The 23,813-nt window shown below is 33.7% G+C and overlaps 1 protein-coding gene and 1 long non-coding RNA gene across 9 annotated transcripts in view; one reads left to right on the top strand and one right to left on the bottom strand.

Moving 5' to 3' along the window:
* Positions 1 to 23,813, top strand: part of CTNND2 (catenin delta 2) — a 1,100,293-nt gene that overhangs the window by 1,054,103 nt on the left and 22,377 nt on the right. For all 8 annotated transcript variants that reach the window (XM_031952313.1, XM_031952441.1, XM_031952561.1 and 5 more), the window contains one exon: positions 21,508 to 21,634. In XM_031952313.1, the coding sequence (XP_031808173.1) occupies positions 21,508 to 21,634 (127 nt within the window). The remainder of the gene's footprint in view (positions 1 to 21,507; positions 21,635 to 23,813) is intronic.
* Positions 12,024 to 23,813, bottom strand: part of LOC116421595 — a 106,950-nt gene continuing 95,160 nt past the window's right edge. The window contains exons 5-6 of the long non-coding RNA XR_004232045.1: positions 14,779 to 14,836; positions 12,024 to 12,115 (exon numbers count right to left, since the gene is read on the bottom strand). This is a non-coding gene — a long non-coding RNA (uncharacterized LOC116421595). The remainder of the gene's footprint in view (positions 12,116 to 14,778; positions 14,837 to 23,813) is intronic.

The raw sequence follows: 23,813 nt of genomic DNA, 5'->3' as shown, positions 1-23,813 counted from the left end.
CTTCCTGAAGTTCTATGTTAATGGAAGGTACAACATGTATACAAATCAATTTAATATAAGGTAATTTGAAGAGGGAAAGGCTGAAAAGAAACTGATTCTTGGGCTTGGAAACCTGTATTCAAATGTTGCCTCTGATGTTCATTATCTAGGGAAAGTCAAGTCCTCTCCCAAGGAATTGGATTCTTCATGTATTAAAGGAAATGGTTGGACTACCTTCTCTCTGAGGTTCATTTCAGCTCTAGATTTGTAATGTTATGAACAAGGGGGGATGGAGAAGGCTTTTGGAAAGAGATAGCACTTTAGCTATGCCTTAAGGGATTCTGAAAAGTGACAATGAATAAGAAATATATTCTAAACATGGCAGATTACCCGGGCAAATGCCAGAGGGAGGTGATAGAATGTTGATTTTGTTTCCCACAAGTTTGTACAGCTTAAGATTTCTCCTTCTCATACTCCCAGGTTCATTAACCTATAAGATCATATCAACCCTGATACTCATACCTCATCATTTCCCCCAGACCATTCTGATTAGAGGGGAGAGCAGAGCAGTCCTCCCAGAATCCTCCATTTATGGAGGGTGTCCAGACTAGCCATCTATTCATTTCTCATCCTGTGTACAACTTTGGACTTTCCTATGATCCCCACCTCAACGAGTACCTTTTCTACCTGTTTTCTTATGTATGCGGTTTTCTTCCATTTGATTATAAGGCTCCTTGCAGATAGAGATAGTCTTTTTTCTTCATATTTCTCAGAAACCATTCCTTCATAGAGATATTTGTGCTTAGCACAATGCCTGGAACATAGTAGAGACTTAATGTTTATTGAGTGATTAGGAAACAGTTGAATAGTTTGGTCAGAATGTCAAGTCGAAATATATAAATGTTCCCATTAGAAATCAGTTTATGGATGACTTTGAAAACTAAGCTAAATAGTTTATATTTTCTTCTAAAGACAGAGAATAACTAAAGATTTTTTAATTATTATCAGATATGTACCTTAGAAAAATTATTTTGACAGCTGTATGGGGGTGGTTTTGAGAAAAAAATTAGGATCAGGGAAGACAATTAGAAGGTTATTACAATACTCTTAAGTGAGAGTTTTTGAAGGTATGAATTGTGAGTGGAAAGAAGATAAATGAATATGTGTGTACCTATATTTATGCATTTATTAAGAATCTGAACATTGTTTTTAGATGACGGTCAAGGATGACTAAACTTATAAATGTGATTTTTTTTCTAAATTGGTATCACTATCATTAGAAATAAGAAAGTTTGAAGAAAGTTAAGATATTCTAACTTGAATATAAGCAATTATGATAGTCAATAACAATACAGAGAAAAAGTTTCTTACCTAGGATTCATGATTTTTTTTCTGCCCTTCTAGGTATTTGGGATTTTTTTTTAATTAAAGTTTTTTATTTTCAAAACATATGCATGGATAATTTGTCAACATTAACTCCTGCAAAACTTTATGTTCCAATTTCCCCCCCTTTCCCCATCACCTCCCCTAGATGACAAGTAATCCAATATTTGTTAAACATGGTGATAATATATGTTAAATACAATATATGCATACATATTTATGTAATTATCTTGCTACACAAGAAAAATAAATCAAACAGGAAAAAAAATTAGAAAGAAAATAAAATGCAAGCAAACAACAATAAAAAGAGTGGAAATGCTATGTTGTGAACCACAGTCAGTTCCCACAGTCCTCTATCTGGGTGTAGATGGCTCTTTTCATCACAAAATTATTGGAACTGGTCTGAATCATTTCATTGTTGAAGAGAGCTATGTTCATCAGAATTGATGATTGTAGTCTTGTTGTTGCCCTATACAATGATCTGGTTCTGCTCATTTCACTTAACATCAGTTCGTGTAAATCTCTCCAGGCCTCTCTGAAATCACCCTGCTGATCATTTCTTACAAAACAATAATATCCCATAACATTCATATATCATAATTTATTCAGTCATTCTCTAATTGATGAGTATCCATTCAGTTTCCAATTTCTTGCCCCTATAAAAAGGACTGCCACAAGCATTTGCACATGTGGGTCCTTTTTCCTCCTTTCAGATCTCTTTAGGATGTAATCCCAGTACTGCTGGATCAAAGAGTATGCACAGTTTGGTAACTCTTTGGGCATAGTTTCAAATTGCTCTCCAGAATGGTTGGATCTGTTTATAATTCCACCAACAATGCATCAGTGTCCCAGTTTTCCCACATCCCCTCTAACATTCGACATTATCTTTTCCTGTCATTTTAGCCAATCTGAGAGGTGTGTAGTGGTGTTTCAGTTGTCTTAATTTGCATTTTCTGATCAATAGTGATTTAGAGTACCTTTTCATATGAATAGAAATGGTTTCTGAAAATTGTCTGTTCATACCATTTATCAATTGGAGAATGGTTTTAATTCTTATAAATTTAAGTAAATTCTCTATATTTTTAGAAATGAGGCCTTTATCAGAACTTTTGAGTTAAAAAAATGTGTTCCCAGTTTATTGCTTCCCTGCTAATCTTGTCTGCATTAGTTTTGTTTGTACAAAACTTTTTAACTTAATATAATCAAAATTATCTATTTTGTGATCAATAATGATTTCCAATAATTATCTTTGATCCAAGAATTTTAAAAAATATTTTGATAATTCTATTTTGATTTAATTTGTTTCTTTTGTATTCCTGTGTGTTACATTATGTATTTAAAAATATTTTGAAGAATCTGTAGGCTGCTAAAGGGGTTCCTGGCACACACAAAAAGTTAAGAACCTTGATCTAAAGGTGGAAGAACACTGGATCTTAAATTCAAGAACCTGAGTTAAAATTCTGGTTTTATTATTACCTATATTACTAATGTTATTAGCATGTTGCTTCTTTCTGTGCTTCTAATTTCTAATATGTAAGATGAGATGGTGGATATGGACATTCTTAAATATCTTTGTGGTATGGACTCCATTAGCAGAAAACCAAGGTCTGTGGATGTTTGTAAATGCATAAAAGGGAAAATATGGCATTATGAGGGAAACTAATTACACAAATTTCCAGAAAATATTCAAATGCAGTTATTAAAGCATTTAAAAAAAGACAATTTCATAGACCCAAAGTTAAGAATCTCCGAACTAGGAGATATTTAAGTTCTTTCTAATTTTTGGTCCCAAGAAATAATTAGAGTAGGGCCAAATACTGGCATGTAAAATCTGAGAGGAAAAAGCATATGTTTCTTTCTCCCAAGATACCATCAGTTAAACAATATTCTGTGCTTTGACTTTTCAGTTAACTTTGAAATCTTCCAACTATTATATCATTTACTCTGTACTTTTCCTTCATGTCCCCAAGAATCTCATGAGAAAATGGATCAGATGCCTTGTTGAAATTCTGATGTATTATAGATATTTTCTCTAATCTACCAATCTAATAATCTTGTCAACCGAAATCTTGACCTGAACATATCACTATAATAAATTATCTGTTTATGGTGATAGAAGTAATCAAAGATCTAAGTCAAAAATACTTATCTTTAATCACATGGTTATTCATCTAAATTAATATTTTCATGAAGTCCCCATAAGTTATTCAGCAACTTTAAAATGCTTCTTCAAGAAATACAATTGTATTAATTTTGAAGCCTACTTCCATCTGCTTTTCTCACTGATTTTGTACTGTTGAATTGCTTTGGAAAGAAAAAAATAGGAAGTATAGGCTATTCAAGCTATATACAAATTAACACATAAAAAGGATTTCCAAAACAAACCAGAAAGGGAAGGGACAGAAGCAATATCCAGAAAAATCTGATATGTTCCCATATTTTGTTTTCTCCTATTAGCGTTGAGACAGCATGTTGGCAAATAGGAAGTGCCTGGTTTTATATCTGTTTGATGAAACCTGACTTAATTCAGAGACCCTTCATAGTCTACTAAAGACTATGTCATATGTGGTGTGAACTCAAAACGACTGCACCATTTAACTTGCCAGCAGGGCTTGAGCCAGCAGGAGATCTAGCACCTGAAAAATTCCAATTTCTGGTGTTTCCTTAGTGCCAGCTTTTCCTACATTATTCAGATGTTTTTCTCTTTCTCTTTCAACAGCACACAGATGGATGCACCCCTTTTCCTCTGGGATCATCTTTTCTGTTTATTATGTCATTTCCCTTATTTCTTTTCTTATTGTACAGTGTTAAATTTTGTCACATGCTAGAAGGAAGGATTTTGACAATAATGAGGCTTACTTTGGCCCATCTCATTTGCATCACAATTCCTGGAGGCCAAAAAATGTGTTATTCTGTGTCTGCCTAACAGAACCAAGCCCAACTCCACCATTGATAAATAATTAATAAAAATAAAGTATGAACAGAGACATTCATCCTTTGACCCCAGATGGTCACGTGGCAGTCAAATTAAAATTGCTCTTTGCTGGCTCTCAAAGATATTTATCCTCATTCTCAAAATTCCATCCAGTTATTTCTTTAGTGTTTACAAAGCACCTTGGATGATGTGAGATACTGGTCTGTTTAAATTTTAGCTTGTGTATATTTTAAGGAAATGTAACTGAAAGAAAAACAACTATGACTTTTCAATTGCAGAGAAAACTGTGACTGTAAAAATAGTGAAAGAATACATGAATGTTAGTACTTCTATTGCTCTTCTATCTGAAAAGACAGCTGAGAATAAAACTTTGCTTTAGACAGTATTATAATCTAGTGCAAATTAGGGCTGCATTAAATTCTCCCAGTGTTGCAATATTTGATGAATTTTTTTTGTTTTCTCCAAGAAAAAAAATTGCTTGACTTTCATCTTAATTCAACAAATACATTTATTGAGTACTTATTATGTTCAAGTCATTATCCTAGGTTCTGAGAATAAAAAAAGCTTTAAAATGGCATGGTTCCTGCTTTCAAGGAACACATAGTCACCCCAATAAAAACATGTACAGAAATCCTTTTAAGTGGAACATGTGAGGCTAAATCAGGAGAATGGACTTTGGAAATATTAAGAAAGAAGAAATCATTTTCCAGTAGAGAAGATATGATTGTGCAGATCTTACCAAGAAATATCTGTGTTTTACATTAAATAGAGCTGTCAAATTAAAAAAAAAAAACAGAATTTTTTTTTGGGGGGGGGGGCGATTCTTGCCTCTTCATTAAAATGATGATAGACATAACAAAGATCATCATGATTCTTTTGGGTTATCTGCCAAAAGAGAAAAAAAACAGCTTCCAAGCATGAGTACTCTAAATCACAACAAAAGATGGAGTCAACATTTTTCAAAAAATATTTACATGTGAATAGCTAGTAACTAGTGGCTTAGTTAATAATGCATGTGCTTAGAGTTAGAAAGACTTGAATTCAAATATGGCTTCAAACACTTAACTGTATGACCTTTAGCAAGTCAATAACCTGTTTGCCTCAGTTTCTTCATGTAAAGTAAAGTTCAGTGAGGCTGAAATGAGATATCTGTAAAGCATTTAATACCTGGCATTTATTAGGTGTCATATAAATTCTTATTCCTTTCTCCTTTTCTTTTGGAGATATTGCACATGCTTATGAGGTTGGCCTAGAAATTTAGAATGAAGTATTGAGTTTGCCTTCTTTTACTGGGAGTTTATTTTGGAAGTCAGGGGACCTACAAGAAAGCATCAATGAAAATTAGATCAAAGCCAATGATCTGAGAACAACAACAGAGAGGCTGAGTGAATAATAAAAGTGGCAAAATGTTATAAATTTATGGATTAAAAAAAATGTGTGTGCAACAGGAGTTTGATAGCTGACTGCATAATGGGATTTGTTATTCAGAAGGATAAGCACTCCTACTCAGTCTTAAGAGAGATATGTGATTGTTTTTGAATTGGAATTTAGACTTGAGGGACTTCCATGTATTCTTGTTTTAAATAATAATTTGTTTTTCCCCAATTATATGCAAAAACAATTTTTAACATTTTTTTTTTTTTTTTTTTAAAGTATTGAGTGCTAAATTCTATCCTTCCCTCTGATGGTAAGCAATATGATGATACAGGTTACGCATGTACAGCCACGTAAAACATCTCCCTATTAGTCAATTTTTTTGCAAGAAAACTCAAAAATAAAACAAAAAAAGAAAGTGAAAAATAGTGGTTTGGTTTGTATTCACAGTTCATCAATTTTTCTCTGGAAGTGAATGGCTTTTTTCATAATGAGACTTTTGGAATTGTCTTGGATGATTCCATTGTTGAGACGAACTAAGTCACTCACAGTTTTTCATTGTACAATATAGCTGCTACTGTGTACAGTGTTCTCCTGGTTCTGCTCACTTCACTTTGTATCAGTTGACATAAGTCTTTCCAGTTTTTTCCTGAAATCATCTTGCTTATCATTATTATAGCATAATAATATTCCATTACAATCACATACCACAACTTGTTCAGCCATTCCCCAACTAATGGGCATTCCCTCAATTCTTTGCCAACACCCAAAGAACTGTTAGAGTGGGTATGATAGGATTGCAGCAGCAGCCTCAAGGAAGCCATATTTAACCACCTAGGAATTAGGCCAAGATGGAAAGATTAGAGGCACAGATGAAACTGACAAAAAGAAAACTTGAGATGAGCCATTGTGCCCTGTGTTCCATCTTGGAACAGAGGATTCAAACTGAAACCATTGGTTATACTTACCTCTATAAGGACTGAACTAATTTCCCAATAAGCTTTACTTTTCTCCCAACTTATCCTCTTCATACTTAAGTTATGATAGAAACCATAATATATTTTGTTTCTTTTAAAAATCTATGTTTCCTTTATCCTAGAAACATAAAGCCATAGACAGCGAATGACAAAAATTCAAAGACCTGTGTATGGATGTTAGAACTGTTCTTAACTAGAGCTTTGAGTTATTAGAATAATAATAACTTTTCCTTCAATCTAAATCACATCAAATGGGGGAAAGGGATTTCGGATGAGTTAAATATTATAGTAAATTGGGTATAACAGATTAAATCTTCAGAAAGAAACTGATAGGGAAGAGATATGAAAGGTCTTGGTAGATTCAATACCCAGCAAGGAGGAAGTCACAGAAAGGATTGCAGACTCAGCCAGTCAACTTTATTCCACATGGAAACACCCACCAAAAGTTAATATATTTTCTTGTAAATTATTATCAGGATATCTCATAAATTTGCTGTATTGAAAGAGGAGCTTAAGAAGAAGGATAATAAGAATTATGGCAGCCAATCCCAATTGTTCTGTCTCTTTTATTATTGTTCAATCACTTTCATTTACATTCAACTATTTGTGACTCTATTTGAAGTTTTATTGGCAAAGGTATTGAAGTGGTTTGCCACTTCTTTCTCCAGGTCATTTGATAGGTAAGGAAACTGAAGCAAATAGGGTCACACAGCTAGTAATTATCAGAGCCTGCATTCAAATTCAGGAAGGTGAGTCTTCCTGACTTCAGACCCAATACTCTATGGACTATGGCACCACCTAGCTGCCTCCTTCCATCTCTTCCCACCCCACAAGAAGATTATATAGGGAAAATTCTAAGTCAATTTTACCTCCCTTTTCTGATCTCTCCCCTTGTTTTCCCAAAAGCATATAAGCCTTTTAGAAACTGTTTTGTTATCTCTTGTGTTTCGCAAAGGACAAGGTATGTAATAATGAATAATAACTTTATAAATATTTATCATTTGAATAATTTCTGTCTACAATGTTTCAAGGTCAGTGACAGTAGCTATTGTATCCTAGCTAGTAGAGATTTTAGGATTATCCTGTCATTTTGACTATGTCAGATGATGCTGAGATCTTTCCCACAACTGGTAAGAGGTGAACATCTCCTGGCAGAATTATAAATAGTATTTTGGCATCCTATTCTATAGCTCTGTTCAAAAGATGATCTTTTTTTTCTTATTTGCAAAATTTTTTATTTACATCTAAATGTTCAGAGTGAAAAATATATATGATGTTACATCTTTTTTGACAATTGCAAAATAGTACTTTGAAAATTATTTGGCAATTCAATTTTTATAAAAAGTTTTTTTCTTCTTACACTAGCTTAAAATGATGTCTCCCCTTTTCTATTTACCATCTAAGTCTTTTAACACAGAGAGATTTATGATTGAAGTGATTAACCCTGAAGTTTAACTTAGCAGGAAGCATGATTATAGGACTGTCTACAATTTCTTCTTCTTTGCAACAATTTAGGAGACAGTCAAAAAATGGAGACGAGGGTGAGCAGTACTTTAAGGATGCTATGACATACTGATCTGATTATACAAGGGGAAAAAAGACAATGCATATTTTTCTTGACATGTCTGCAGTTTGTCACAGTCTCCAGAATGATCTTGAAAATTTTCCTCGAGAGAAAGAAAACCCAACAAAGAATAGTATGATTTGCTTTCTTTTTGCCATTCTTCCATAACTACTCTCCATCATTCTCTGCCTTTTCTTGTGCTTAAACTAGTGACATTTCATATCAGTGAAAGGATATGCACTCCTATATAGCACTATAAATACATGTTATCTGCAGATAATTAACAGGCATTTATTAAGCACTTAATTACTAAATAGACTGTGCTAAGGATATAGAGATTAAAACAACAATAACACTCTTGCTCTCAAGGAGCTTATATTCTAAAGGAAATTTTTATAATTGAGCTGAGAAACAGATGTTTAATCGAATGCCTCCAAAATATTTTATGGCTAATAAAAGAATTAAATCATGAAAGGTTTAATGTCTGTACTTCATGTGTGGCAGAAGAGCTCCCTCAATAAAAAATAATTTTTAGAACATCAGAAAAAGACAAGTAATTTTTTTTCAATAATAGGGAAAATTGTAGGTTTTTCTAATTCACATTTTACCTTAATTAATAATTATTCTACCACTCAAGATCACAGCTCTAATGGAGGATAAGGTGGTAGGAGGAGAAGATATTGTTAAAGGCTGTCAAAATAAGGCCTTTATTTTGCAGCTTCAGAAGTGAGACTGTGATTTGGCATTACATCAATTCTTTGTGCTTGTGTTAAGTGTGCCATTGGTACCTATTAACTCCTGGCAGTTAAACATGGCATGCTCCCTTCAACCAAATTACATTAGATTTCTTTCCAATTTGTCAAGTCTTTTTTGGTTTTATTCCTTTATTAGAAAAGGTTGACGGTAGGTAAATTGGTTTCTGAAATCCACAGCCCTCAAGTTTTAAAGAGAATACTTTTCTACAGGACATCCTTATACATACTGTACCTTTAAGAACCCAAATCAATTTAATTAAATTTCATTAGAAGCACTAGAGCTGAAACAAACTAATGAAAGCAACTGGCATGTCAGGTGGTATTTATGTCTGCATTAAATTGAAAATACTCCCTTTTGGCTCTTAAAAATTAGTTTAAATATTTAACACTAATGGCTTTTGGAATTGTTGATGGGAATGGTTTTAATGAATCTTTTACAAACAGTTTACCTTAAAAATAGATGGGGACTTATTTTCTTAGAACACAAGAAGACTGAGGATTACTTTCAGGAATAAAATTTAGTTTTTCTGCACCATCCCATGTATCTTGACTCCAAACATTCTATCTCTTTTTTTTTCCTGGAAGGACATTACTCCTTTCAGTGAAATGATGAAGGCATGCATGTGTTTATCACACTGTATGATGCCCTTTTTTCCTCCACTGAATATTATTACTTTATGAGAATCATTGAATATGAAATGAATAGATCATCATGGTTTTTGAGGGATCATATCCTTGATAAAGTAAACATTATTTAAATGTCTTAAGCCTGCTATCTTTCCCTGAAGGACCACTTATATGAATCATTTCAAATTATGCTGGTTAATATGAAATAGTTTAATTAGCTCACATAAAAATGGACTGAGAATGAAGCTGGTAGAATTATGGATTGGTTTGAACTCCTAAGAGATTCAGGATTTTCTCTTCACTTGCTGTCTTGATTCACTTATAACAGAAGAAATGTACAGGATGTATGGATTCTAAAACTGTCAGTGTAGTTGAAACCAATCACTTTGATCTTTGGTTTCAATGTTAATTTCTGAGTGTTTTATGAGAAAACTGCATTGAGGATAGAATCATTTAGTGGAGAAAGAAGGGTCAAGAAATTTAAAAAAGAACCATCTAGCTCTCAATTTGTGATATATAACATAGATGTATTGGTTCCATAGTAAAGGAAGAAAATGGAAAATTCATTCATTCATTGAATTTAAGGATAGATTTTTATTTGTGAGTTTAATTACTAAATTAATGCCCTGATCTAAACTATGGGTATTAACTTTGAAGAATCTATTATTTCACAAGTGTAGTTACTCCTTCCAACAGTACAGATCACAATTCCTCCATATCTTTCATTCTATGAAAATATTTTGTTAGCCTTGGGTTACTAATATGAAATGTAAAACTTTTGAAATATACTTTTTAAATGCTGAAGTTTTCACTAATTGAGGATCTGTAGTTAAGACACTGACTTTTAAAATGTAAGATATGACAGATTTAAAAATAGAAATATAGGATTATCATGGTTTTTTTTTTAGTTGGACATCCTTGTTATGGATATTAACAAATAATAGGTAGGTAGGTAGATACATAGACAGATAGAAAGTATATATGTATATATATTGGCTTACCTTCCTCTCTGTTAGATTGTAAATTCCTTGAATTAGTGTCTTCTCTAGTGATGTCAACTAGAAGCACTGTCATTAGACACTGGCTAATATATAAGGTATAGAATTCATCCAGTAAGATACAAATACTACTTCCACAAGATAGTACAGCCATGACTTAGCATAAGCCCATCAACTAAGAAACTGGAGCAGATCTAATAAGAGATGAAATATGCTTTTACTTCCAGTCCCTGTTGTTCGGATTTCTCAGGAATTATTGTTTGGTAAAGGTCAGTATATTTGTTGTAAGCTCTTTGAATTCTCTCAGCTTAATAGAGAAAAAGCAGAGCAAAGTGAGAATGACACAGATAGAATCTATACAGATCATCTTGTTCTTTATATATACTGGGACTCAATATATATTTGTTGTTGAAACATGAACTGTTTAGGTGTATTCAAAGGTGTGGTAGAGCCAGCTCAGACCAACCCTTGAGACACTTTTCAATTTTTCAATGTAAGTATTTATACCTTAGAACTTGACAAATGCTACAAATCAGGGTTTGATTTGATTTTTTGTTAATGGCATTTTGTCTAGACTTAGAAAAATGACAGAGTATATGTTAATAATGCACATTAAACTTTTCTCATGTATTTTCAGAGAACTAATTGCTAATCATTTTCCAGTGCATTCTTATTTAAAACATAACAGGCACATCATAAAAACTGATTTCTTTGTAGTTGTCATTTAATCTAACACTTGTAATTAGATTAAATGACAACTAAAAAGAAAAGAAAATCTTTATTTATTATGTATTAATATACTATAATGATATTGCATATTATTAAAAACATTCTGGGTTTCTTTGAACTCCAATTCTGCCAATACCATTGTGAACAAATCATTTAACTTCTCTGGTCCTTAATTTCATCATCTATAAAATGAAGTTTGACTAGATGAAGACCCTTTCTGGCTCTAAATCCTATGACATATAATCATCTATGAAGTGACAGATGATTGTTTAGAAGGATAACTTTTCAATTCAACTTTTATTAAACAGTATATAATAAGAATTTTCTGAATAATCCAAGGTGAAAATAATGTGGATCCTGACCCTTAGGAGGTTACAATCTTACAGTGAGGAAGGTAAGTGAGGTAACCTTCTGCCATAAATCCTATGATTTTATGACTTTCCAAATGGTTATTATAGAAGACAAAATATGATAAGTACAAAGCAGAGCTCTAAGTAAGGTGTTATGACAAATATGTGGGAAAACAGCAGTTTGATTTGAGGATAAGAAAGCCTTCCTGGAGGTAGATATACCAGAGTTAGGTAGTTGAGGAACTTGAGTAGACAGATGAGACAAGTCCATTCCATGGATAGAGAAATAAATAAGAAGAAAAAAAAAAAGAAAAGAAAAGAAAAATGAGAGGGAATTTGAAATTTAGATTTCATGAAGGGGAAAAATATGAGATAAAGCTGGAAGGGAAGATTGGAGCAACAATTTGTCTTCACCTTGAATATCAGTATGAGGAATTCAGTCACCTGAAACAAGAAATTACAAAAAGCAGATCATTCAGTTTATATTTCCCAATTCATGAATGTCCTGAGTGCTTATGAATGAATGAATCAATCTCTCTCTCTCTCTCTCTCTCTCTCTCTCTCTCACACACACACACACACACACACACACACATAATAATTACGCACAAATGCTTCACAAATTCTGGAATGTTTCTTTAATTATAATCTTTCATATCTCCATACACCTCACCCTTCTAAACCTGTACCATAATTTGCCATCATCTCTGTACTGGTCTCATTTCTCTCTTTCAAAATCCTGAATCTACATTTATACAGTTCAAGCATTGAGGCCCTTCCTATGGCCATTCATTCCTCTCCAAACTCCAGCCCTGGTATTGTCAACAATACTTCTCTGTTCCTATCCCCATACTACTGAACACTGAGAGAAGAAATTATCCAATTGGACTGACTGAATTAATGACAGATTTATCTTATATGATCTCACCTAAATGCTAGTCCTTTTACTCTTCCCTCATTGTGCAATAGTGGTAGTTACAAAACTGCCCTTCTGCCTTTAAGTCCCCTACCTCAGCTTTTCAGGAGAGGACCTTCTTATATCACTGAAAATAAAACATGTAAACAAATAAACAAACCATCTACTATAAGATCCCTCTACTCACCAATTGTACACTTTGATTACTTCAAGATCATCTCCCTACTCCTTCCTCCTTTGTTTCAGTCTCAGAGGAAGAAGAGACTTTTTTGCCAACTTAAACATTAACATTTCTACTTGTGCCCTTAGCATTATGACTTTCTGTCTCCTAGGAATATGTCAGTTTGATCATCAGGACAATTTCCTGAATTATCAACCTCTTATCCATTCTTCCCCTCGATTCTTTTTACAAACATAGCCAGATTGCCCCCATACTCAAAAACTTTCACTTGATCTCACCATTCCCAAGATATCATCTTAAAGGATTATTCTATTTCACAGCCCAGCTGAAATCAATCATCTTTCAAAGGCAACTTTGTCTTGTTTTAGGAAAAACCTCCCATGTAATGAGTGAAAGGAAAGATGCTAGTCCTATCATACTTCTAGATCCTTTTTCCCCAGAGTTGCCCAATTACTGTTCTTAAAGGACAAACCTAACCCAGTCACTATCTTGCTTAAAAAGCTCCTTCACCTGACAGATAAGATATGAATTCCTCTCTTTAACATTTAAAACTCATCTTGATCAGTTCCAGCCTGCTTCCAGGCTTCTAATACTTTAATCTCCTTTATATACTCAATGATCCTGCCTATCTGCTCTATCCCAAGTACAAGCTTCCATATCCCAGATTCATTTCTTTGTACAAACTGTTTTCTATTCCTAGAATGCCCTCCCATAATTTCTGTCTCTTGAAACACCTAAAGTTCCTCAAGTGCAAATATTTTTCCCACTCAACATCATGAAATCTTAGTGTCAGAACTAGACAAGACTAGAGATCATCCACTTTAATTCACTTAAGGAGTTCCTAAACTGAGCTGTGAATTTTTTTTTTCAATATTTTGAAAAGTCTACTTAAATATATTTGGTTGCCTTTGTAATCCTATGTATGTTATTTTATACATCTAATAACATTATCTTGAGAAAGGATCCACCAGACTGCCAAAGTAACACAAATTTTTAAAAGAGCATTAAGAATGCTGATCTACTCTAATTGTGCAGATGAAAAAACTGATGCCCCAAGATGGAAAGCAAGATATCTGGATCTAAGAACTCTCTGACTTCAAATTACATACTTTTCCTACTCTATCCCTTCTTCCTTTCTCATTAAGGACAATCTCTGATTGTTTGCTTGTTTTGAAAAGCTTATACATGTAAGCCCTGATTCAATCAGATACCATCCCCACCCCAAGAACTTCTATAGGTGATGACGAGTATGAATCAGCAAGATTGCTTTCCACCAGTAAAACCCTTTTCTCCATGGCTCCCATTCTTTGGTATCTTCCCAAATAGGCATCTAAATGTACCCAATACATCCTAAGTTTCCAGATTTATCTGGATTCAAGCACTGGAGCATCCAGTACCTTCACAGACCTCACTCTCAGAAAGCACAAACTATAATGTGAATATATTTGTACCCAAAATAAACTCTGGGTGGATGCTAGTCAGGATGATTCTTTGTGCATCATAATTACAAAATATCAAGAATTATTCACACAGGAAACACCTTGTTCTATCCAATAGTCCTAGGGTTTTTGTCTTGGTCCTTCATTATCCCAAAATATCATGGAATATGCTGAAGTTGAACTTCACCTTCTTTAGTTGTGCAGTGCTTTCTCCAATAGCTCAGCATCATAGCCCATCTCCAGATCTCAAGTGCCTACTCAAATCTCTCCAATGAACCTAGCAGCTTCCTAGCATATATTCAGTGCCTTAGGCATTATCTTTTTCAGAAATGGTCAATAGAGTGCTTCATAGCTGAAAGTCACTAGAGAAATACTGTTTTCTTGAGGATATGAGAGAGATTTTTTAGTAGGAAACTCTCAAATACATCAACTATCAAGGGAAATTCCTAGCCCTATCTAAACATAAAAATACATCAAAATGAATTCTACATGATGAAATCAGAATCCTTAGCAATAACCCTAAAATATGAAACATAAAATTACTTAGAAAAGGAAGATGACAATGGATTACCAGTCTTAGGTGCAGTGGATCCTATTTTGATATTAGTCCATGTGGATTTTCCAGGTCCCTGCAAAGAAAGAAAAAGAGTATTGTTCACACTACTTCCCATCTACAGGAATAGTCTTAGCAAAAAAAAAAATAAATAAAAATGCTCTGTTCTCCAGGAGATGCAAAGCAGAGAGAACAGAGCCCCAAAGCTTTTACTTTTCTATCTTCCAAGTAGAGCAAGCAAAAAATGGAAAGACACTTAGAGAAGCCCCTTTGGCTCTTCTAACCATCTCAGTGAACACTTATTAAGGACCTACTATGTGGCAGATATTCTTCTATGTACTGACCTCAAGGAGCCTATAAGATAAAGACATAAAAAGAAAAAACATAGCCAAGAAGGATCTTAGGAAACCACCAAAGACAAAAGACAATTTTAGAAAAGAACCAAAATGCTATTGCCTGCGTATCCCTCAATTCGAGAAAGAAAGTTGGATTTCCCAAGGAAAGTCTAGTCAAAAAGAAGGGAACTCAGAAGGCTTGTGTTAAAGTCTTGTCTATCATTTCCATTCTAGTCAGATGAGGTGCTAGAGTTACCAGTTGTGTTCAGCTCTTCCTCTTAAAAATTGAATGCAACACTTTTTTCTACATTTAAATGTTACAGAAAGTCAGCATCTCTTTTAAGGAGGTAAGTCAATATTGAATCAAGGGGATCTAGCCTTTTTAATAAAAGAAAGCTTCTTTCTCATTACAGTGATATGACTTATGGAAGACACCACCTTCTGGAAACCTTGCCTGTCCTTTGTGCTAGAAAAGGACCTAAATGGCATTGCAATGTTGAGATCAATGTACAATCTATCCATTTCTGGCCTATCATATTAATATGAGCTTGGAAGATTCCATATGAACATGCATTGGGGATGTCTCTAAATTTCTATATCTGGGGCAGCTAGGGGGTGCAGTGGTAGAGCATCAGGAGGACCCGAGTTCAAATCTGGTCTGAGACACTTAACACTTCTTAGCTGTGTGACCCTGAGCAAGTCACTTAACCCCAATTGCCTCAGCAAATAAATAAATGAATGAATAAATTTGTACATCTCACATTCCTTTTGAGCTACTGCAATTCCACTTTGCTTAGCACCTTCTTTGTTGTGGCCATGACATGCTGGATGATACTGTGCCAGGGTCTCCTATGTCTCAAATCAATATCAAAGTTCTTTAGAGAGATCTTGAAAATGTCCTGGTATCACTTCTTCTGACCCCCATGGGAGCACCTGCCTTGTGTAAATTCTCCATAAAATAGTCTTTTAAGCAAATGTACATTTGCCATTCAAACAATATGATCAACCCATCAGAGTTGCACTCAGCAATAGAGTTTGAATGCTTGCCAGTTCAGCTCATAAAGGAGTATCCAGTGCCTTATCTTGCCAGGTAATCTTCAGAATCTTCCTGAGACAATTCAAATGGAAGCAATTCAATTTTCTGGCATGGCACTGATAGATTGTCTGGGTTTCCCAGACATACAACAATAAGATCAGGATAGTGGCTCTGTAGACCTTCACTTAGGCAGCCTAATACCTCTTCTCTTGAACACATTTTTTGAAGCTTCCCAAATGGTAAGCTAGTTTTGGCAATGCCTATGTCAGCCTCATTATCTCTATGAAAGTATCCTGCCAAGGTAGATGAATTTATCCACAGCACACCTTTGTGAGACCCCAGTGTGTTGGTTAAAGCCATTGTAGAAGGGCAAATTCTTCTGTCCCCCTAACCCTCAATCCAAATGGCTAACAGGTGTATAGGTTTATACCTTATAATAGTGCTAAGGATGGCTGAGCAAGCAGGTGTCTAACAAAACTTGTTCCATAAAAACTCAAACTGTAGTGGGGAAATGCTAAGAGGGTAAATCAGAAGGAAATCAGATTATTTCTGGTGGCAATTTAGAGTTCAATTGCTTTGAACTCTTATTCTTTCTGGATTTCCATTTCTATATGCTTGGAACAATTTAACAGCCTTCAGTTTTAAGTTTAATATGTTAAAAATAAAAAAGCAATTTGACGAACTGATATCATATCGCATTTTTGACAGCTTGACTGGATCTTGAGCTGAAGGGCATAACTTGTAGGTCATTCTCCTGCTGAAGGACTAAGAGAAGAGTTTCTTATCATCAATATTAAGGATTAACTGCCTTTCCCGGGTTACTACTTGCTGGCCTTTATTGGCTGGGTGTTTTCTTACTGAATTTTATCTAACCCCTACAAACGTCAGGGATAGATTAGATGTGATGAAGGGTAACTATAGATAGCCACAATGAAAATAATTAGGCACTAAATAAAAAACCATGGCTTGTGGTGATGTTAAAATTTGTCAGAAGAAAAAAAACCTCAAATATACAAATAATTATTAGAAATCCTTCCTAATACATTGAAAATTGCAACCCAAATCTCTACTTTTCTATGTTATGCATATTCCAGTTTACCAATATGTAACAAGAAACAGCACTTCTTAACACACACATGATCTTAACCTAATCATTTCTAAATCCAATATAATGGAAATGGAATTTGGACATGCTGAACAAATAACTTATGATTAGTATTACAGACAGACATTAGTAGCACAGACAAAAAAACAGAGACTTTCTCCTTCAATAAAATATGTACATATATAATATAGAAACATATATACTTATATGATTCTTTATATGTAGTGGAGTCATTCTGTATTTATATCCTCCAACTTTATCAATCTTAGAATGTTAGTCACTTCATTTGTTATTGACTCTGAGTCCTTGGATTAAAAATATTATGCAATTGTGAAACATTACCATTTATTATTAATATTAATAGAAATTAGGGATCTTGCTTACGGTAGTTTCTCAAGAAGCATATTGGGTGCCCCCCATTTATATTTTAAGGTATTTATTTCCAAATGAAATAGCTACCAAATGGTTAAAGACTCATTTGCTTTAATTTGGAGTTTTGTCAGTGAAAGAATATCTTCAGTATTTTCAAGTCAATAATGTCATAATATGAGCTCCTTAACAATAGGGATTATTTCTTTTTATTTATAACTCAGCACCTACCACAGTAGTTAACACAGAGTAAGTCATTTATAAATATTTGATCAATTAAGTCAAATCACTTTCCTTGGAAATATCTAAGAACAGAAATGTATGACCTTTTTTTTTTTTTTTAAAGGCATTTCTATCCAGAATCAGAGTCATTAGGGCTTTTCAAATTCTATTCCATAGATATAGCTTAATAGAGCAAAATAAAAAATTAACTAGTTAACAAAGTATTTGCTGCCAAAATTCCTTAGATTTAAAAAAAAATCTTATAAACCTAAAATTTATGTTCTTTCCTCCTACCTTTCACAGAATTTACTCTTTGAAATTAGAGGGTTCCTATCCTCATATCCACCCCCATTTTCTGTGAACCTATATATAGGAAAAACTATGTAAGGTAGAGATTAGATCTTTTACTGCAACACAGAATATTTTAGGTTTAAAAGTCCTAAATTAGACTTTTTTCATTATTTCTATGATTCAGTGATTTTGACACAGTAGTCTTAATTTTATTTTATTTTCTGATAATTAAAACCAACATATATATTTTTGTCAAATATATTGATACTAAAATTTGTATTTTTAAAAGAAATAGTTTTGAGTTACATTCCTCCTGTTAGCAGATTTTTTAGTAATCACTAGGTTTATCAAAAAGATCCCATCTCAAATACAATATGCGCATTTTAAAATATCTATAAGCAAGTATCATAGAACTCATAAAAAAAATTGTAAAGAATAGTTTTCAGAAGAAAGCATGGGATAGAGAATATTTGCTGCTTTGTTATCAGAGAACCTCAGTTCCAATACTCTATTGACCTACTACATATATGTCTTTGGACAAATTCTTTAAACTTTAAACTCAGTAGTCTCAGTTCCCTCACTGCAAAAAGAGAGTTTCTACTTGATGACCTCTAAGGACTACCTCATCTTTAAATCTATGATCCTATAATCTTTAGCCACATATAGACTTGGAGCATAGACACTACTGCTCCAATAACTCTAATTCTAATTAAACTTTACCATGTTATGGAGATGTTTTTTTAAACACATTTAAATCTAGATTAGCAAGTTTTATATAAAGAGGGCCAGAAAATGAGAGCAATTTTTCTTTGCAAATCTGAATGTTTACACAGGGAAAGGATAAATTAAATGATGAATCTTTGATAAGTCACATGTTTAGAATTTTGAATATATGAAAAGATGTTGAAGTTTATTTGGAATTTTGGGGCAATTATTTGGAATTTGAGCGGAAGAGAAAGACAGGATTAAATGACTTTACCAGGATCACACAGCTAGTAAGTGTCTAAGGCTAGATTTAAACTCAAGTCCTTCTGACTCCAGGATCAGTGAACTTTCTACTGCATCACCTAGATGCTCCTTTATTTGGAATTTTGAAAACTCATAAGAGAAATATAACAATGTCTAAGGTATAAAGGAAAGATTTAGAGTCAAAAAGGTGATCAATATCCTCTTCTCATCCCTTAATTTTTTTCAGATACTTTTTGGCAACGCATTATAGTAATGGGAGATCCGTAAGGGTATCTCCCCCTTCAGGTTGTATCCTCCCTTATAACAAGGAAAAATAGTTCAGCAAAAATACCTCATTTAGTGACCCTTTTTAAGAATGTGTCAAATCTTCTACCCTAGTTTTTTTTTCTCATCCATGAGGAATAGTATGTTTAATTCTCTGTTCTCCAGAACAATCTTTTTTTGTGTGGTTATTCATATTCATTATCTTTTTAGTAATGTCTTCATTCACATTGCTGTAATTATTGTGTATAGTGAGCAGTTAGTCATGTTTATTTCATATTAGTTCAGTTCAAAGGATTCTTCTAGTGCTTTTGAGAATTCATCATTTTTAATAACTTTAAGGGGAAGGAAATAAACACTTGTCGAGTTCCTACTATATGCCAGACACTGTACTAAGTTCTTTTCTTGTTACATGTTCTATTATATTCTTGAATTATAGTTTTTTTCACCATTCACCAACTGATGGTATCTACTTCCTATCTAATTCTTTATTACCATAAGAAGCATTGCTAAGAATCATATATATATATATGTATATAGTTTATGATTATAACTGTCTATATTATTTATGACTCCAATGGAGTATGTGTTCAATATTGGCATCACTGGGTTAAAGGACAGTTTTGTAACTTCTCTTGCATAATTCCAAATTGACATGCAGAATAGTTGAAACTATTCACACTTCTACAAATGGTAAATTAATGTGCCTGCCTCCAATACTTTGCAAGTGGTTGCTATATCACTTACTCTTAATTCTAAAGGTAGATAACAGTACCTTGAATTGTCAGGAATGTCACAGCAGACATATAAGACACTGATTTTAAAAAAGACTTCCCAGAACAAGTGAAAATAATAATGATTGATGTTTCTTTATTCTGTAATGACTAGGAGCAGATTCTCTCTAAATGTATGACTATGTGCTAATTGTCACTACTCTACTACTAAAAAGTTAAAACAGAATCTAATGTGTAATATATAATAATTATATATTAGTATAGAAGAAATCATGGATGCCAATGTCCTAAAGTAACAGAGTATATTGCTATAATACAACTGTCTCACATTTCTCCAAGTCGGTGATGAATATTCATATTTTCTTAGTTCCTACATCTGTGGAGGGTAGGGAATAACTGTTCTTCATTTACCAAGTTCTTCAACAAAGGAAAAGTTGAAGTTAAGTTGGTCTTGTTTCTATTAAAATTAAAAATCTCTATTTCTGGCCTGAATTATCAGTAGTTTATTATCTGGCCTTGAGAACACCAAGATTGACCTAATGGGCAGTCTTGCTCATTTCTTAGCTCATAATTGTTTTGGGGGAGCAGCTGAGATTTAACATATATTTAATATCTTTAGTGACCTTAAACATAAATGACTGTCAGCGAGGGGTAGTAGTACTGTATAGGACAGTTTATCATAATTAGCCTAAAATGATACCTATTCAGTAACCTTGGAAGGTGATTATTATCACAGAGTAGAAAACCTTCCTTGTACATATTTCTAATAGTTACCTTGATAATCACACCAAAAGAAGATATCATTTTCTCATCATAGGTTGGAAAGGAGTACAGAACCAGGTAAGTGTATATAGTCTAATCAGGTTTCTCTCAAAAGTTACAAAGGGGAAAAAAACTAAGGGAGAGCTAAGAAGTTATATATGATGTACTTCAAAGAAATATATCAACTTAACATTCAAGCATAAAGGATTAAGATGAATTCTATTTAATGCAAAGGCTTCTTCTGCTTAGAAAAGGAATCTCCCCAATTAAAACTTGTGCTTTTAGTCTCATTAGACAGCAATTAAATGAATCCAACCTTATGCAAGCAATTGCAAGCAGTTGCTGTATAGCTTATTAATTCTATAGCAGCATCATAAATTGTCAGCAGTGTCCAACAGTTAAAAGAGATTGTTCAAGAAAAAGACTGCACAGAACATGAACAAGTAAAAATGATAATTACTGATATTGACTGAAACTAATAAATCATTCAGCAAGCTTGCTCTCTTATGAAATTTGTTTTGTTTGTGGGTTGTTGTTTTGGTGTGGGGTTTTTTGCAGGGGAAAGAGGCGTTAGTGAATTCAGAATGGCATAAGGTGAGTAATCATGGAAAGTGCTTCCTGACTTAACAGGAACTTAGTGAGTGATCTATTATTTTCCCCCAGGATGGATGGTCACAGTATCACTTTGTAGCCTCTTCTTCAACAATAGAAAGAGATCGGCAAAGACCATATTCTTCATCACGAACACCCTCCATTTCTCCTGTGCGCATGTCTCCTAACAATCGCTCAGGTAAGAAGGTGCTAATAATAAGCAAAACACATGTCTCTAACAAAGATAAAAGCAGCTTAGTTGATCATAACACCATGTTTGTGGGAGGAGGGCATTCAAGTCCTATGAATATATCTATATGTATATGTATATGTATATATAATACACATATATATGGGTATAGATATTTTGTAGATATATATAGATATCCTTTTTAATAACATTTCAATGAAAATTGTAATGTTAGCACTTTGCCATTAGTCACTAATATTATTATATGTGGGTTATCCCATCAGGATTGACCAGAGTCCAATAATGGAAAAGGGCAGATTTCTACTATCATGCAACTACTATTTCCTTGGAAAGCTTCCAGACATAGAGTCCTTTAAGTATCACTTCAATGGCAGTCATAAAAATAGTTCAGAACAAATAAAAGTCTTTTGGGCAGCAATGGAAAGCTTTACAACTCCAGGCACTTTTTCATGAATTTTATAGTTATTCTGCATCTTCGTAGCATTTATTTATATTGTACACTCAATACTATAGTTGGAGCTTGAATAAACTGTTATTTTATTGACTTAGGTCATTTAAGTGATTTAGTTCAGTTTTCCATATAGTTAATCAGTTGGTTACTTCAGCTCTGAGCTTACTTTAGTTATTTCCTTGAAGATGTACTTTATTTCATAGGACATTATATCACAAGCTAAAAGGAAACCCAAAGGCAGATGAGGAAAGTTGAAGGCAAGGAGTTTTTATGTGACATATACAAAGTAACACTGAGAGGAAGCATCAAAAATAGGATTTAGAACCAAATTCTCCTCCTATAGACCTTGTGCTTATTTCCACTTTCCTCTTAAGCCACATTAAGTCAAGCATAGCATGGCTTATTTTAAAAAGCAGGAGTAAGTTTCCCAGAACATACTACAGTCATACAGGAAGCATGGTTTTCATTGCTATTTAGATAGTAGAAATGTCATCTCATTTTTCTGAGTCTGTATTAAAGAAAGATATATTTGGAATGAAAGAATTCTCTTCAGGCTTCCCCCTCCTTCTGCTAAAGAGTTCCTGTTTTCCAAAACTGGGCCAGAGGGGAACACGGTAGATGAAGGTCCTGGTCTTAAAAAAAATTCTCATAAAACCTTATGCAAGAATTTACAGTGTGAATAGTTATTTAAAACTTGTCTGAATGATGAAGAAACTCAGGAAAAATATAGGAGAAAGCTGACAAGAATAAATTATACTCTCCTGGCCAAACTGAAGAATTTGTTTCAGTGTAATGGTATTTAAAACACTTGGACTGACAGTAAGACTAGAGACAGAGAATCTGAACTGCCATGAACACATATGTCTGACCTTGTATCAATAACTGGACGTTCTGTCAGACCTCTACTTGTGTGTAATAAGGATGATCATATGAAGAGAAATTGCTAAAAAGGCTTCTTGGAATCACCTCCAGTCTGGATTTGCTTTATCAAATGGCCAGTCTTTTATTTCTAATTGTTAATGGAGAATGAGCCAACACAAGCTCGGTGTTTAGAGTTCATACGTGTTTAACTTTCCCAGAAAGTGAGATCATATTTCTTCATACTGGAAAATCACTACCTTTGCGTATATATACAGGCAATGTTCTTAAGGAAATTTGGTTCTGAAAGTGAGGATGGGGGAAAGACACATAAACAAGTAGTTATAATTCAAGGAAGAATATGAAAAGGACTGTGAGAAGTTTAAGGAAGGGGAGATCACTCAGATACCTTTGCCAAGGAAGTCCCAAGCAGAATCATAAAAAATCAAACATGAATAAAAACTACTGAACAAAAAAACACAGTGCATTGCTTTTGAAGTAATGAATTAACCATCACTGGAGGTCTTCAAGCAGACTGTATCTTCTGAGGAACATTGTAGAAGAGAATCCTATGCACATAAAATATGGACTATTAGATCAGTGGTATCAAATTCAAGGAGATAAGAGGGGCCACTAATCTGTATTTAAAAGTCCCTGCACGCCCTGTATTGGCTTAATTTTAAAATGTATTTTTTGTGTTTTTAAAAATATTTCCCAATTACATTTCAATCTAATTCTACAGCATTTGGGCTAGCATGTTTGACACCTCTGAGGTTCCTTCCCAGTCTTGATGTTGTGAACTAGGGCTGTTACTATAAAGGACAGAGTTGTTCAGGATGGATTGTGTTTACAATGTGG

The sequence above is a fragment of the Sarcophilus harrisii genome, chromosome 1 (genome assembly GCF_902635505.1).
Source record: "Sarcophilus harrisii chromosome 1, mSarHar1.11, whole genome shotgun sequence".
Classification (NCBI taxonomy): Eukaryota; Metazoa; Chordata; class Mammalia; order Dasyuromorphia; family Dasyuridae; genus Sarcophilus; species Sarcophilus harrisii.
Note: the sequence above shows the minus strand (reverse complement) of the source record. Positions and strands in the feature narration are given on the sequence as shown.